The 18,802-nt window shown below is 42.5% G+C and overlaps 1 protein-coding gene across 1 annotated transcript; it reads left to right on the top strand.

Moving 5' to 3' along the window:
* The first annotated feature begins 3,547 nt into the window (after nt 1-3,547).
* LOC125751860 (neurotrophin-3-like) lies at nt 3,548-18,640 on the top strand. The gene is made up of 2 exons (XM_049031251.1): nt 3,548-3,682; nt 17,266-18,640. Exons 1-2 carry the CDS (start codon nt 3,665-3,667, stop codon nt 18,052-18,054), a joined length of 807 nt encoding a protein of 268 aa, XP_048887208.1. The 5' UTR covers nt 3,548-3,664; the 3' UTR covers nt 18,055-18,640.
* The last annotated feature ends 162 nt before the right edge of the window (nt 18,641-18,802 follow it).

Raw genomic sequence — 18,802 nt, forward strand, 5'->3', positions numbered from 1 at the left:
TGACAATGCACTGCACCATGCCCCACTGCCGTGACACTGCACTGCACCATGCCCCACTGCTGTTACAATGCACTGCACCATGCCCCACTGCAGTGACACTGCACTGCACCATGCCCCACTGCCATGACACTGCACTGCACCATGCCCTACTGCTGTGGCAATGCACTGCACCATGCCCCACTGCCGTGGCAATGCACTGCACCATGCCCCACTGCCGTGACACTGCACTGCACCATGCCCCACTGCTGTAACAATGTACTGCAAGGTAATTTTTCTTCAAGTCTGCATGAGTTAGAGTTTCACAATATCTGTTTATCTCACTTATTGATGCTTCTATTATTGAATATTACATCACTGGGGGGCAGCATGGGGCTCAGTGGGTTAAGCCTCTGTGCTTATGATGATTTTTGAAAGCTGCTGGTTCAGCCCCGGCTTTGGCAGAATAGTCACATGTCCATGGGCCCTTGAGCGAAGTCCTTAACCCCCAGCTCCACGGGTGCTGCCGAACGTGGCTGCCCTTTACTGCTAAGCTTGCTCTCAGCTGCCTGCATCATGGGAAGTAAGATGGAGGAGGTGAAGAGAAATCCACACTGAGATCAAAAGTGGCATTATTATTGAACAAGTAGACCTAATATATTGTTTTTCAACAATAATAAAAGATGTCATCTCTGGTCTATTTCAACCTTAAAGTAATAAATCATGTACAAAACTTTAAATTCCTCTGGGCTAACCAATGGCCAGACTTGCTGTGTGACCTGAGGTACACCCAGTGAAAAGTACTGGGAGTGATGCCATGCCTGCCGGATAGCATAACATGACTAAATTACCAGTGCGTACCAGTAAGACCTCTCTTGGAGGTGTTACAGCAATGTCCATGACAGCTTTTACAAAACGATTTTGTAACACTTTAAATTGTAACTTGAAAGGGTATAACAGTAGTTCAATTATGTCTTAGAAGCACCTTTCAGGTATCGATGGTTGGAAGGGAGAGAGACATGGACGTAGGATCTTCTGCGCTGTCTCTCCACAGAGGGCGTGCCTGATCCTTCTGCCTGAACCAGCACAATTATTTCTCTTTTAAACAGTCCCAACCCACAACTAATCTCCCTGCCAGTTTCCCTCATTTTTACAGTGACATCCTTCTATCATCTCTCCTCAATACTGCTGAGCGAGAGCTTTAAAGCCTCATTTTCAGCTGGCTGCATTCCAAGAAATTTCAAAATGTGTCTTAGATCAGATCAGATAATGCAATAATTACAGGTAATCAGCTCATGGTACTAATGAGTATTTCCAGGGTTTTGGTAAGACGATACTCAGAGATGACTATCCCTTTACGGTGCTGCACGCCCTCACTGTCCTTCCTGTAATGAGGTGATGGATGATGGGCTGGGCACCTGCCACAGAGCAACATGGGGACACAGCATCACCTTTTGTTCACTGGAAGAGTCTATGCCCCTGCTTGCTCCACCCCCCAGGCTTATTTCACACCGAATTTGCCCAGCTGGCTAAATCCCAGCAGAATAATTCTGGCCTTTCTTTATTGAGGAACTGCTGGCAGAGTAGCTGTTTACCAACTGTTGATCAACTGCCAGGAAAACACAAAATTACCACTTTCTAGTGCCACGTCAGTGTTCCGCACAAAGTTTCCGTTTGGTGGCTTTTGTGCCTTTTTTGTGCACTGAGGGTCCACCGTATTTGCGCTGCCTTATTGTCTTTTGCTCATAGTATGTAATTTCACTTAGTTTTTGGAAGTTGTGTCTGTCTTGTATGTCTGCCTGCATGCTTGTCATTAATTTCAGTCCTTCATTTGTCCTGTACATATGACAGAATTGATAATAAAGTCTTTTTGACTTTGACTTGAGCCTTAACCAGAGTTAACCTAAGCTAACACAAAAATATGTTGAATACTGCCACCTTCAATCGTTTTTTTTGGAGACTAAAATGACATCGAAGCTAACCTTACATGCTAACTACTTATGTTTTGCTAAATTCAATCTAATACAGCAGAGTCCGTCTTGGCGTGAGGTGACCAAGGTTGTACAGAGAAGATCTCTCAGGTAGCGCATGGTGTTGTGCAACATATGAGTGGTTAGGAAACGTCCAGGTCTGCGGTCATGGATTCCATACTATGAAGTGCTCTCACTGATTGCTTTATACTCTGATAGATGTTGCTTAACACCAGGTATGTGCAGAAAGGGTGGGGGGGGGGGGGGGGGGGCATCTGAGCATCTGACCCTTTTGCCTGAATGAATGAAAGAAGTGTCTCCCTTTGATGTCTGAAGCACCTTTTTCAATGACAGATGATCGGCCCCTCCACCGATCGGGGAAATTTACTGAAAAAAGTCACGCCCCCTGTGCGAGCGCCTGTCTGTGCAGGTCACAGCTTAACGCACAAGACGGGTAACTATGCTTCTCAGGCTCCTTCATTAAGGAGACCCGGCGCTCCAGGGCTCTGCCTGTCACCCCCTGCATCCTGACCTCTCCTCGAAAACCCAGTAGCATGAAGCTATAGTTGCAGCCGCTGCTGAAAGGCAGAGAAAACAAAAAACAGAATATGACATTTAGTGGAAATATCAGAACTAGTCGACAAATTTTATTACCATCCATCCATCTTGTAAGTCCTTAAGCTGGTCGTGCTCACAAGGGGGAGGCAACATACGCCCACATTGGCAATTTGGAGATGTTTTTGCATTGCAGGAAACCTGTGTAAGAGAAGGGGGAAGTATGCAGGGAATTCAATACCTGGAGGTATAAGACAAGAGGGTCACCTACTGAGCCCCCATGGGCCCATTGTATCAGCTGCAAGATTTCTGAGAGAAGCCAACATAGTGCCATGCACTGTGTCTATCAGCTTTACAAAACTGGCCCAAATCCCAGAGAAATGCCACCGCTGAGCCCTGGAGCAAGTCCCCTAACCCCAATGGCTCCAGGGACTGGTGGACTCTACTGAAGCATCTGTGAAAGAAATTTCTGTCATTCTGCCGTAATCATAATATTTTTGCAAATTATAAGCGATGAGGGTGCTACACATTAAAAATCTCAAACTAATTAAATCACTGGCTAAAAAGGAGAATTTCACTAACAAGTATCATGATCAAGGGAACTTATCAAATTAATTCACTGAGTTAATTTCACTTTATAGATATAGTTGAAATCCACTTGGGCAACCAAATCTGCCTGTATAATTTATGTGTCCCTTATTGGCATCATAAATGTAAACCATGGTACTTCTTAAGCCTTGTTATTTGGTTGTAAAATGCCTCTCAGCTCAAAAAAGCTATATGTAAAGCTCAAATACAAAAACTACATTCATCCACACAGTCTCAAGGCAAGGTATATGCTGTTAACAATTATTAATTAACACAATAATATAATTACATACCAAATGCCTAAGAAACACCATTTAATGTAATTATGTGAAACTTCAGTATCCACGGGATAGGTCACCTGCATTTTATGTTTAGAGGAAAGCAAATAGTAGGGGAGAGAGAGAGAGAGAGAGAGAGAGAGAGAGAAAGAGAGAGAGAGAGAGAGAGAATCCACTGCACGCGGAAGCAACGCATTTGTAAGTAGTGTGTGTGTGCCTAATGGGTATGTTTTAAACCAATCTACTGCAATCTTTAGTTTTAATGTCGACTTTTCTGGATATCTCTTCATCGATGCCATGGTTGCCGTTATTACGGTAGGGTGATTTTTCTTTGTTGTTTTTCAGTTTGTTTAACTATACTTACAATGTTAACTTTGTTTTGTGCTTTAAATGAGTCGATTTTGTAACTACTGCTCCTGAGAAGTATACGTTATGATGAGAATGCAAGGAAAACATGGGCCATTTTAATTGTGGTAGGAATTAAGCTTTGATAGAGGAGATATTTTAAAAACAATCTTATCAGTCAACTGTTGGTGTTGAGTGTAACTTAAGTTGTGTTTAAGTGTGTTTTCCTTTCCACCCATTGAGCTGCTGTCACGTCGCAGGGGCTCCGTAATTACTGTACAGAAAGCGTGAGTCGCCTTAAGGGTGAAATCCAAGCCAGTAAGGGCGCTGCCACTTTCACTCACCTTTCCAGCTCTGCGCGCCTGCTTCGGGGAAAAAACACGCAAAAACCCAGCAATATTGCCGTATTATTGTAACAAATTGTTTTTTGATTGTTGGACGTGATTGTTGAATATTTTATTATATTTTTACCATGGCTATTATTTTAATTTCTGAATTCGATATAAGGTCGTGGGGCATTATCGATATGTTTTATTACTTCACCATCCATCCCTCCATTTTCTACTTACTCTGGTCAAGATCCTGAAACCTATGCCAGGCAGCACAGGACAGAAGGTTGACGTAGCCCATACTCATGATGCCAGTAAATCACAGGGCACGTAATTCTTGATGAAACTTTTGTTGCATGAAGGAATCCGATAAAACAAAACCAACCCTCCGTGTGACCATTTACCTATAACTGGCACATGCTGTTTTAGACCCGCAAAGACGCGTCTATCAAATCGCTCATAAAGGGGTTCGTAACTCAGAATTGGTGCAGTGATTCCGTGAAGTTCAGTATTTCTACAAAGCAGTCACTCACTTTCCCGTGTTTTGTAACCCAGCTAGCTGATTGATCGTTATCCTGAAGACAATTACAATGTAACCCGGTGGAAAAGACAAATACAATTTAGAGAGTGGAATTTGGCTATACGGATGCTTTAATGCATTTTTTAAAAGTTATTGCCTATGTAGTGTAAAAGGTTTGCTTTAATACAAGTCACTTTAACGACCTAGAGCAGGCATTGTGCTCTTTCGCTTACAGTCTGGAGTTGGGAGTGAACGTGCTGCGAACGGGTGTTTTGTTGTGGCCCAAGATCGCCCCATACACTTGAGGTATCTCCTCAAACTCCACAGTCTTTCTGAAGATCATTGGTAAATTTTGTTCAGCTAAAGATCTTCATGTTCCCCCAACATGATGTTGGAAACTCATAACTGTTGAATTTCTGAGGTTTGTAAAGGTGGCGACCAGTGTAATTCCCGGAATTAAATACCTTAGCTAGTGCACCCATCGATTAGCACTTAAATAAAATGTGTGTGATTCTGGCTGTGATTAATTATTAATTAAGCATTATTAATTAAAACCATGTTTTTAGTAAAATATAATGATGATCCATTTTCCAAACCGCCTATCCTACTGGGTCGTGGGGGGTCCGGAGCCTATCCCGGGATCAATGGGCACGAGGCAGGGAACAACCCAGGATGGGGGGCCAGCCCATCACAGGGCACACTCACACACCATTCACTCACGCATGCACTCCTATGGGCAATTTAGCAACTCCAATTAGCCTCAGCATATTTTTGGACTGTGGGGGGAAACCGGAGTACCCGGAGGAAACCCCACGACGACATGGGGAGAACATGCAAACTCCACACACATGTGACCCAGGCAGAGACTCGAACCTGGGTCCCAGAGGTGTGAGGCAACAGTGCTAACGACTGCACCACCATGCCACCCCATACAGTGCTAACCACTGCACCACCCCATACAGTGCTAACCACTGCACCACCCTGCCACCCCATACAGTGCTAAGCACTGCACCACCATGCTGCCCCTGTGAGAAGGCATAACAGTCAGTATAATGAAGGCAGATGCACAAGAAGCAAGAAGTGAAATATATAAAAAAATTCAAGCAGAAACCTAATTGTGGTCATTCCCGTTAATTTTTATCAGATTCCCAATCACACACCCCCATTAAGACAAGTGCCCCCCCCCCCAAAAAAAAGGAGCATGTTCCAAAACATTGGAAACTATATTTTACGTGACTCCTTCTACTGCCCATCGGATTTGGTAGATTCCAACACTGCCCCCCCCCCCCATTACATTTGTTCTGGCTCCAAACACCTAAACAGAAACTTCACTCACTTGGAAATCTCAGTAGCAGCCTATAACGATAAGGATAATAATACATATTAACAGCGACGATGAAACGCAGAGGAATTATATTTCAAACTCGAATGGCTGATAGCAGCTGAGAGTCGAACTTTATTAAGCACAACCCTAAAACGTGGCATCTGGCTTGGCGCTGATTGAGTTTACAGCTTTATCACGAAGGCATCAAACATTCCACTTGTGTTTAGATAAGAATCTTGGCTATGAGAACTACAGTATAAGCAATCATTCAAAGTCATAAACCAAGACGTATGACTAAAACAATAACAGCACATACATGACACAAATGACCGAGACTGTTTTGGTCCAAATTGTCATCTTCATGGTGGTGATTAAACCATGTAAACACGCATTTATTATTTATATTTAAAAAATTAAAGCAACACACAGTACAAACACAGCCTCCATCGCACATAACATGAAAACTTATAATCATAAATATTTACCCATCAAATCTCGAAATAAATGTAGAATTAAAACAAAGCCATTTTTATAATTAGAGTACAGACTCTTAAATTACAGAACTTTATTGCTTAAACCTTTTTCACTGTCTAAACATTCTAAGAAAAAAATTACTAAACTAACCATAAATTGAGTATAAAGTGTATATCTTATTTAAATTGAAATTGTTGGTTAATTGTGGGTTACATGCAGTAAAGTTGAATGATTTAAAATCATTTTATTTTTTCTGTTCTTTGTGGCTAAATATTTGAGGAAAATGGTTAAAAAAAACCCTCAAATCAGAGCAATAAACTGCATTATTGTAATATACCTGAAAGTTACGGTAATGACAATTGATTAACACGTACTACAAGCTGAATTTCAGTACTTTCAAAAAGGCTAGATGCACAGATGGTAATCAGACGAGGGGACATTGTATTATAAGTAGGGATGTTAAATGATTATTTTTTAATCGCAGACCTTAGCAATTGATGGAATATATCACATAAACATACTCAGGTACTCAACAGGGGGATTGGCACACTATTTAAATTGGCACACTATTGGCACACTATTTAAATTTAATTCTAAAATCTAAAACCTATTTGGCAGATGTTGGGGGTTAAGGGCTGTGCTGAAAGGCCCACAGACATGTGACCATTTTGCTGATCTGTAGGCAAACCGTATAGGTCCATATGGAGAGCTTCACTTTTGGTTTTCAGAGATCATTGGATAATTTGGTCTGTAGTCATTCAAACAGGAGATTTTTTGTTTTTTAGGGATTGGAATGATAGTTGATGATTTTAAGCATGTGGATACCGTGGAATGGCTCAGACTCTGGTTGAGGACGTCCACAAAGGTGGAAGTCATTAGGTCTGCAGAGTGAAGTAAAGTGAAAGTGATTGAGTGCTTGATTGTAGTGGATGAGATGTGATCGGGGCCAGCTGATCTTCTCTGATCGTCTCTGGAATATGCCTTTCACCTATTGATCAGTGGTGGTGACTGGGGGGGGGGGGTGTTGTGGAATATTTGAAGAAATATCTGGCAGTGGGGGAGGCAGACACAGACAAGGTGTTACAATATTATGAACAATTCTGCCCATCCGCTTCAAGGGGCACTATCCTGGAACCCATTTGTCTATTGTGTGTCTATTGTGTGTCATCTGTTGTGCCAAATGCTACAACTGTTATGTGTATGGCAGTGGTGAAGGGCATATCCTTGGCAGAGCGCTGCTCAGGAGAGACCACATATGCTGCTCCTCTATGCCTTTTAAATTTCCCCTCGGGGACAAATAAAGTTTTTCGAATTTGAATTTAGCTGCCGGCTCATTCCACTGCGGTGTGCTAACTGAAGAAAATGCCACTGAAGCATTCTTGCCTACTGCCACCAGACAACACATTGCCCCCTCCTGATGCACCACTCCCCATCCGTAGCCATAACACGGCAGGAAGCATCCTGTCTTGTTACAATTCAATCCAGTGCTTTTTGTTCTACCTGCACATAATTTGTTTGCACATGATTATTATTCTTACCTGTAAATATTTATTTTTAATGTTACATTCTGTTTTTCATAATATTTTCTTTATTTGTGTGGCATGTGTACTTTTTAAATGTGCTTGCACCACATTAACTTTGTTTGCTGTATGTCTACTGTCTTTGTACCTTAACTGTTTGGCACTATATGTAGATTCGTCTGCACTGTATGTATGTTTTTCTGCACTATACGTATGTTTGTCTGCATTATAAGTATGTTTGACTTTGCTGCTCCATGCACCTGAATTTCCCCCTGGGATCAATAAAGTTGATCTTAATGTAAGGTGGTGCGGCAAAATGATGGGACTAGTCTTTGTTTTAGTGGTGATTATCTCGATATACAAGAATCGTAGAAAGTAAATTAAGTTTCTAGTTATCTATCGCTAAACTCATTTTATTTGGTTAGTGCATGGATGTCTTCCTTTAAGATGTTGTTGCATTGCAGTCGTGCTGTTGTGATATCCAAGTTTCGAGATGACTGCATATTCAAGTGAAGCGCTTCCACACAATTGAGGCTTTCGCTCTCATCCGTTATGCTCCGTCTTCCTTCCGCCTCATTGCCAAGTAATCGAGAAGGCAAATTTTAACTGATGCTTTTTCATAATCAAGTAATCGAGTTTAATTTCGTAATCGTGACGCATTGTGCAAATGTGCAATGTCCACGGCTTGACTTCACGAACTATGAACGTCTCCTTGTCCGCATATGCAGTGTGGATGAGCGACTGTTGCACATGTGCAGAGAAGTATGAACCAGCCCATCCAGTGTTTCTCAACCACTGGTCCTGGGTCATGAGCGCCCTCTAGTGGGCTACAGAATTGTGGTGGGGAAACATGGTTCTGGCAGCAATGGACCACTGCATGAATGCATGCCAAATGCGAAATTCCCCATTCAAAAGAATGCAAAATTCTCCATTATTCAAAGTTTATAGAGCGTGTATGGCTGAGCGATATAAATGATATATCGCATTATCGTCTCATAAAGTTTATTCGATAATATAATAAACTGTAAATAAGGGACATTGCTTGATAGCACACAATAATCTCATCACAGAAATTAAAACAATTCTAATTAATCATATGGCTGTCTTTTATGAACGGATAACCTATGTCCAACAAACACACAGCAAAGTTGATTGAGTTAGCGAAGTACAGTACATGCCATATGCCACTGTTTTGGTCACAGATGATGTAAGGGCCACCAGAGAAAACCTAAAGCGTCGGTGAAGAAAGATACAGCTCAGCAGCAACATCATCTTTTAAAAAAGGAGATATTATGGATAAATAATATAAAAAGACATCAGTGGTGTGGCGACACTTACTGCAGTTTAAAGTCCAACATGAAAGAGATGTGCTGTGTACTGTAAACTCTGCTGAAAATTTTTGCAAACTAAAACCGGAAATACTGTGAACTTATTTCTCCATTTGAAGCATTGCCATCCAGTAGAGTGCAAGTCAGAAATACCAGCAATTATGGTTGCCACTTTCAATCTGTAAAAATAAGGGACAAAAGGACAAATCGTGTCTCATATTTGTTAAAATGGCAACCAGCAACAGACTGTATCGTTGCTGTTTTGTAGTCTTATGCCCTATTATCAAATTTTTCCATATGATTTATTTATTAAAAAGTGATTTCAGTTTGCAGACCATTCATTTTATCACATTTTTCATGTTCTGAATCTGCAACTCTAAGGGAAATATAAGAAAATATAATTATTCAGTTATATCGTGATAATTATCGATACAGGCAGATCTTGAAAAAAAATATTGTGATAAAATATTTTGCTATATTTCCCAGCCCTGTGAGAACCCATTGCCCACCACCTCCCACGTTATGTATAATGAATACCTGGGTCATGTGACTGGAAAGGATGAGAAGCCCTGGTTAAATCGAGACTTATTGCTGTAACCCAGCAGACTATCACGGGTCGTCCGATGTGACAGTTGCATGTGCGTGATATGCAGTGTCGATATTAATGTTGAGGCGGCATAGTGGTGCAGTGGTTAGCACTATTGCCTCACACCTCTGTGACCCGGGTTTGAGTCTCCGCCTGGGTCACACGTGTGTGGAGTTTGCATGTTCTCCCCATGTCGTCCTGGGGTTTCCTCCAGGTACTCCGGTTTCCCCCCACAGTCCAAAAACATGCTGAGGCTAATTGGACTTGCTATATTGCCCTTAGGATTGCGTGTGTGAATGAATGGTGTGTGAGTGTGCCCTGCGATGGGCTGGCCCCCCCATCCTGGGTTGTTCCCTGCCTCGTCCCCATTGCTTCCGGGATAGGCTCCGGACCCCCCGCGACCCAGTAGGATAAGTGGTCTGGAAAATGGATGGATGGATATTAATGTTGAACATTGTGCAGACCTAGTATTAAGGGTGGTGCAGTGAGTGTCACTGCACACTGTCACTTTCTGTGTGATGAGTTTGCACTGAACTGGAGTGCCTAAATTGACTGTATGTGTGAGTGAGTGAGAGAGTGAATGTATCACCTAGCTCCCCATGTAGGATTGGTTTCTGCCTTGCACCAGTTATTATGTATATTGTATAAATGATGAATCTACTAATTAATATGACAGTTAGTCGAGTACTTGAATTTTAATACAATAGAAAGTGACAGGCCTAATCTATTTTATAGAGCTTATTCATTTCCAACCCTCTCCTAAATATACCACAGTATTTGGAGTAACCATCCAATATAACCGTGTATTTGTTGAATGACCCACTAACATACCATATTTGTCTAATTGAAACTAATTATGTTTATTGACGAAAAGAGCTGGTAGTTAAATTTATCAAATACTGTACATGGAATGGCTGGGGTGCCCCTGAGCAGAGGTTTGAGAACTGAAGCGATGTTCTTTTAGTGATCTGATAAAATATCTCAAACTCTTTGCAGTTACAGTTCTGGTTACTTTTTTATTGTAGTACTGTTTAAATGTATTTATTCCTAAAGATAATTTTCTTTGGCAGCCTGAGACACAGTACAGTATATTATATTTGTCTCCTGACTTGCCCTTCCCTCTTAAAGCATGCATGCTCTCACCACCTCTTACACAGTAATTTGCGACATATTTAGATTTCCTAGAATCTTCTAGCAGCAATGAGACCTATTGGGAAACACTATGACCTCACACCTCTGGGGTGCAATCTGCTTCCCACACTCCAGTGATATGTGGTTTATATGAATTGTTATCTCTGAATTGTCAGTTTTGTACGAGTGTATCCTGCTAGGAATTCCCCTGTCCTGTGTTTCCTAGGTTGAGAACCAGACTTGGTATGAACCTACACTGGACAGGTTCGGGCTGCAAAAAAATTATGCTGATAATTGATTAATCATGTGATTAGGCAATGAATCAATTTGTTGTGTCAAAACACAGGGCGTAAAGAAAAGTGCAAATACTTCATTTAAACTTGACTTTTTTCAAAAGTCAAAGCTGTAATTAGAATTTAACATCTGCCGTGCTGGGGTGGTGGTCGGATTGATCCACTGGAGGGGTTCATCAGGACAGTCATCAGAGAAATCCCCAAGAGGTCCCACTTGAGCTCCTCCATCTCCCCCAATGGGAAGGAGCGGTGGTTCAATGATCTGGGACCTCCTTGGGAACAGGGACTGGGGAATCAGGAACCACCAGAACTGGGAGCATGGGAATTGGGGCAGGAGCAGGGTTCGGGGGATAACGGACCTCCTTGGGGATGGGAGCTGGGGGCACAGGTCTGGAGCAGAAACTGGGTGGACCTCAGCCGGAGGGTCAGGAACCTGGGGGACTGGAGCTGGAACCACGGGGACTGGGTTCATGGGGCGGGCGCGGCAAGTTCAGGTTCTCCACTATCTTCTCCAGCGCACAAGGCAGGGAAATTGGGGTGAAGGTGGTGAACGCCTCTTGGAGCCATGTTCAGAATGGGGCAGCCTCTGGGGAGTCCCACACTGCCAGATCCTCCATTACCCGCCAATATGACCTTTGCAGTCATTCCGTTTATTTTTGCAAGCAGTTGCAGCAGGAGTGATGGAGGGTTGAGGCTGCCCAGACGGTGGGGGGAGAGGCAATCCACTGTCAAGGTGCACCCGCCTGAACATTGTCGCTACCACTCCTCCCCTCAGCTGCTGTAGGTCTTCCTGTACCTCTTCCACAAGGTGTAGGTCCTCGGGTGGGAAGATTCCTTCCAGGAGCTCTTTCGACCACAGGGCAAGGGCTCGAGCTGCACGGTCGTCTTTTACCTCTGGCTGGCCGAGCCAGTAACTAACCTTTTCCACCAAGACGAGGTAGTCCTCTTCAGTTAGGTGAGGTGGCCTTTCGTAGAGCCTGGTTGGTCATTCTGTTCTGTACGCTCAGGCACGGAGTGGAGAAGCAGCAGTTAGAGCCGAGGAATCGAGTAGACTAGAGATTTATTAGGAAACCAACACTGAACACAAGGCAAAGCAAAAGACAGACGTCACAACTTTACCAGACTGAGGAAAACATGCCTAACGCAGACTAAAATACATTGAACTAATCAACAACAAGAAGAAACAGCTGGTAAACACGGGGATTCCGCATGAGGTAGCGAGGGGCCGTGGAACACAGGAGGATTGAACAAGCAGGGTATGACACATGGAACCCTGGTGGAGACTCAAACCCGGGACCCAGAGGTGTGAAGCAACAGTGCCAACCACTGCACCACCATGCCACCCCATACAGTGCTAACCACTGCACCACCATGCCACACCCAAAATTGCAGGACTAATTACTCATATCTCTGACTGTAAGTCCTTGCATTCTATATGTTCTACTAGATTATAATGCTTTGAATGGTGAAATAATATACAGATGTTCCTCTACTTACAAACTTTCAACTTACGAACCCCTTAGTCCCGCCGAGTAGCAGCATAGCGTGCGTACTCCCAGTATCCTAGTTCTTTGTACTTGTGTATACCCTTAAAATGATGTTGAATAATGACTTACGCACATTTCAAGTTATGAACGGCCCTTCGGAACATATCTCGTTTGTAAGTAGAGGAGCGTCTGTACGATATGTTGAGCAATTTACAGGTTAATTTAAGCCTTTATGTGAGTGCCCATAATTATCATTTTAACGTGACATTGATGCAATAAAAAGCCTTTGAACACAAGAATAGTAGTAGACTTTCTCATATACACACATGTCTTAGAGAAATATATAATGACATTTCGGTCCCTTATGGCCCACCTTTTTTGAAAATGGCCACGTTTTTTTATCATGTCTGATGGGCCATTGGGCTCCATGTTATGAATATCTTGGCAGATCAGATCAGAGAATCTGTGCCACATGTGTATGGGAGCTTGGGTGAGTGTATGTGTGAGTAGATGCTCCTCCAATGGTGTATATACAGACCTTCTAATCCCAATCCCCTGGTCCTTTGATGACAGCATCCTGTTCAAGGTGAATACAAAACCAAGGGCAGTGTCCTTTATATTAGGTAGGGTCTTTTCACTTCCATCAGTCATCAAACGAGAAAAACTAATATAATTTAATATTTTCTTTTGCACATGTTAGTGTACACTTAACAAAACCTGACAGGAAACGGGCAAAAATCAGTCTGTCTCTCACGGTAATGAGAAACTCTTAGGATTCCAGATACGGAAGTTATTTCCACAGTCGTATCAGGTCGAAAGCCAGATTTAGTCAAAGCAGGTGCAGAGTACAGGGGAGAATACAAAATCAGATACTGAGAATAAAGCTGGAGACCACAGAAACACAAAACTAATGCTCACAGCAGGTCTTAAACAAGTGTACGTAATCTGGAACAGGTGCGCATAGTCAAGGATAATGACAATAAGTACTCAGGTGAGGTCATTAGTGATTGATCATTAGTGATTCCCTATGGAAGGATCTGTAACTTGAGAAGGTGTGACAATTTCAGTATAACACTTGTGGTTTTGGTTATTTAATATTTCTTTTCAACCCCGGAATCATTGCTTGAATGGAATTTAGGAGTCTAACCCAAGCAAACCATAAGAGAGAAAGAAGTGTAATTACTGGAAAAACTCAGTTGAAAGCCTGTTCCCTTTTCCACTGACTAAAGCTCATCTAGAATGTTTACAATTCTGGTCTCAAATAGTCACAGACTGATGTTTATCTGGAATGTTCTGATGCTCTCCATCTAGCATGTTACTATTTAAGGATTGATTTCACTTTTCAGTGTTAACCATGTCCAGTATTCATCATTAGGTGCCGCTAATCTAAAATATTCTCAGTTCATATATCAGACTCTTCCCATCACAAGGCTCCTTGTCTTTGTTTAGTGAGTTGAATGGACCAGCCCGATAGAGTGAGATCTCAAGGTGGTCCCAGTCAGATACATGTTATGTAGCCCTCCTGCCCCCACCATCTAATCGCTGCTGCCCCCCACAGATACACCCTGGCTGGGCAATGCAAAGGAAATATCGACTTACTGTCACCTGAAATTTGAACAATTAGACAGGGGAGTTTCTAGCTATTGACGGGCCAAGTAATGTGTATCTGGGTCTTCTATTTTTTTGAAGGTAGATTGGCATTGGGGTGTGAAATACTCTGGGCTATAGTCCCAAGTGATCAGACCTAATGATGCCCATGCGATTAGAAAATGAGAAACTAAACCATCAATAAGGAATGTAACTTGATTGTACACAGGAGCCTAACAGATGCAATTCCAACCATCCATAAATCCATTTCCTGTAACCATTTTTTCATGTGTAATCATAAGATAATCTTTTAAGAACAGACGACAAATTCACAGCAAGTTTGACTGCGTTAACAGAGCGGTAGTATGTCTCTGTATCTGGGGAATACAAAACTCACCAGCTAATTTGGGCAGATTTATTTCCAAGACAGACCACACTGAAAGATCTACCCTCTCTAGATTTGTTATCTACTGGTGTTCATTTGCATAAATCGAGAAACTGAAGCTGTCAGGCCTCACAGCTGATGACTGTCAAGAATAATTAAACTACTTATGAAACTTTTAAACCATTAAGGGAAAAATAATGAATGTTTTAATGACTGGCTAAGCTTTAAGACTTTCGAAGGGTCTAGTAAAGTATAATATAACAAAATGGAGCAATTATGGCACAACCCAGATGAAACAGATCGGACTGTCCTATGAAATGGAGTGAACCACGTGAGAAGGGTAATTGCCAGTGAAGTGAACAAGCACCAGAAATGGGACATACTGATCCGAGAACAGGTCTCCAGAATGGGCTTCTTTGGGACAATGGCAATAAATATAGCAAAAGACATACTGTAATAAAATGGTAACGTTTAAGCGTTTTAATGTTGTGTCTGTGATTATCATCTGAGAATGCATTCCCTACTTAATTATTGTGGGACTCCATTATGGGATGTGCTGGAGCATGGAGGGAGTAACAAGAGAATTATTTTTAGGGGGGCTTTTTATATTATTCTTATCTTTGTTGTCCTTTTTTTGACTTTGCGCTCATGAGAAAGCCTAACATGAACTCATATCTGGAGTTTAACAAAATCCATGTGACAGACCGTGAGACCGTCTGAGGAAAGATTTTGTGGGCCGATGAAAATGCTAAAGTCGATGACTAAAGCTGAACTCTTTGGTGTTAGAGTGAAATGCTGTGTTTGCCGCAATAATCGCTGTGTTTTCTGTCAGATGTACCAATATCAGCATCACACTCTGGGGCTTTTTTCCACACTGAGAAGCTTTTAGGGTGAAAGCGGCCGAATCCCAGAGAACCTGAGTCAGAAAACCACCATGTTTAAGGTGAAGGAAATGACCCAAAGCAGCAAACACTGCAAAGGAATGGCTGAAGTCACAGGTGGCCTGATTTATCTACACAATAATAACTAGGACAGAAGTTTACTTTGGTAAATAAGATGTATTTTCCATTTTAAATGATTTTAAAAGTTATATCACATAACAAAAGGAATGGGATGCTTTTGATTTACGTAAAAGAACTTCTGTGAAAATCCATTTTGTTTGAATATCATCAGTCTGACCAGATTTCTGATGAAAAACAAATAAATCCACTGAGTCATTCTGGCTTGACAGAGATAAAACCACATAATTATCATTGCAAAGGTGCTCATCACTAAAAGCGAAGTGGAGGTGGTGAGTCTTGAATGTTTCGTATTTTGGAAAATGAGACCGACATTATCTGGGTTTGGGCCTCAGGGGCTTGTAGCCACACAACCTGCAAGGAGGGTGATGCGTGATTGTAATGGAAAGCACTGCTTACCAAATGGAAACCATCAGTTTGTTATCACCATCGGGATAGCAGACCTTAGTGTATCTGGATCTAAAGGCAAGTAGTGCATGTCAGTGAGATCTGTTCTGCTGATTAGCTGTGCTGGTCACACTTTACTTAAAGCAGTCATGTGTAATGCATTATAGATATCTTCATAATGCATTATAATGGCTTATGCTGACCATTATAATGCTTTATGAAGGTATCTATAGTGCATTATACACAGAAGCTTCATAGAGCATTCCATCCATCCATCCATTTTCCAAACCGCTTATCCTATTGGGTCGCGGGGGGTCCGGAGCCTATCCCGGAAGCAATGGGCACGAGGCAGGGAACAACCCAGGATGGGGGGCCAGCCAATCGCAGGGCACACTCACACCATGCACTCACACATGCACACCTACGGACAATTTAGCAACTCCAATTAGCCTCAGCATGTTTTTGGACTGTGGGGGGAAACCGGAGTACCCGGAGGAAACCCCACGACGACATGGGGAGAACATGCAAACTCCACACACATGTAACCCAGGCGGAGACTCGAACCCGGGTCCCAGAGGTGTGAGGCAACAGTGCTAACCACTGCACCACCATGCCGCCCCCATAGAGCATTGATGATGCATAATAAACATGGCCATTATGAGTTATGCCTTTTTATAAATAATTATAGCTATGTTAATATTTTCTGAATATTAATGCACTGCATCTTAAATCATTCTTCCAAAGTGAATTCCAACCAGAAACCTTTTTAATTAGTTCCACATTGCTTTCCCCATAAATGACAAACAACAGTTTAGATTTAACTAAACATTTGAATTGTCAAACTTCAGCCATGATTTATATGTACTTATTCAGAAGATGCTTTTGTCCGAAGTGATATACAAATGAGACACAGAGAGCAGGGTCAGCCATTGTTCCTGGTACAATTATGGTTAAAGGCTGTACTCAAGGGCCCCATGCTGTAATCACTCTGCCAGGCAAGGAAACTGGACCAGCAACTTTCCAATTACAAGCATTGAGTTCTAACCCACATAGCCACCCACTGCCTCCTTCATGTTACTCCTCAAGCACTACAGGCGCAGATGTGCATAATATTTTCATTTAAATGTTGCCTTTCGCACTGCTGGAGATCCTCATTGGTGATTCTTCATTGTTCCTTTCCCAGATCCTGCAGGTGAATGTTGTGATGTCCCTCTTGTTGTACGTCATGTTCCTGGCATACATGTGTGGCATCCAGGCCCCGCCCCCAGGTCGACATACAGCCAATCCTGACCCGGTGAGCTCCCTGATATTCCAACTGCTACAGGCTGAAATCGACAGGGGGAGGGCCCAACACGAACCTGACAGTGAGGAAGAGGTACTCGACTCTCCTACGCCACCAACTGACGGCCCGTCGGAGGACTTGGATTACTTGCAGGAAGCACCACCTATATACCAACCGGTGATGGATGTTGGCTGGGAAGTACTCCAGCACAAAGGCTACAACTCACCCCGCGTCCTGCTAAGCATGTGGCCCCCCCTGCAGCCACCGCCCCCATACCTTATGGATGACTTCACGGCCAGTTCGCACGCACCCAACCGGACACGGAAGAAGCGCCAGTCTGAGCACCGGAGCTCCCACGGGGAGTACTCTGTGTGCGACAGCGAGAGCCAGTGGGTGACAAACAAGAGCAGCGCCGTGGACATCCATGGCCGGCAGGTCGCCGTCTTGAGCACCATGCGGTCCGGCAACGCGGACGTCAGGCAGTACTTCTACGAGACGCGGTGCCGCAAAGTCAGGCCGACTCGAGGGGGCTGCCGCGGCATCGACGACAGGCACTGGAACTCGCAGTGCAAGACGACGCAGACATTTGTTCGTGCACTGACCTCAGATCAGACCTCGGTGGGATGGCGCTGGATACGCATAGATACTTCCTGTGTGTGTGCACTGTCCCGCAAACACCGTCGCGTATGACAGGGGCTGGTGTGGCCTGGACAAGCGGGAATGTAACTTATTACTTAACTTAAACTACATGTTGTATATTTATATATGTTTATATAACTATAAGGTCTGCCATTGTATTTTATTTATTAAAATTTGTATGTGACAGAATCTAAAATCTAATCAGTTCTAATAGTGCCAGAAGCCAGTGTGACCTCAACAAACACTTGACCCCAAATAACAGGACACCTCAGCATATAGTACATACAGTATTTCATCCTGTCCACTTGTCCCATTCCCAGTTCCCTGCTCCTTTCCTGAGATCCGTGCTTTCTCTTCCAGGGTATAGCAGTTTAATTCCTTGAGGAAAATGCTGATATTTTACTACTTTACAATTGACAAAAATGTATTTCATTAAAGATTTTTTTATTACCATCAAAGAGCCCGGGATTCTGGGTGGCATGAGGCGTTGAATTCTTGTCACATAATGTTTTTAACTGTGATGTCACAGATGTGCACTGAAACAAGCTGAAATTGTTTATATACAGTGGTGCTGGAGGCTGTAATGAACATTAATCAGTTAAAAGCAAGAAAAAAATATATTGGATTTAACACCTTCTACATGGTTTCGTTGAATGTTTGTCTTTAATATATATATATATATATATATATATATATATATATATATATATATATATATATATATATATATATATATATATATATATAAAATAGATATAGATAATCTGTGTCTGGGACAGAGTTAGATATACAACTTTAT

The sequence above is a fragment of the Brienomyrus brachyistius genome, chromosome 1 (assembly GCF_023856365.1).
Source record: "Brienomyrus brachyistius isolate T26 chromosome 1, BBRACH_0.4, whole genome shotgun sequence".
NCBI classification, from domain to species: Eukaryota; Metazoa; Chordata; class Actinopteri; order Osteoglossiformes; family Mormyridae; genus Brienomyrus; species Brienomyrus brachyistius.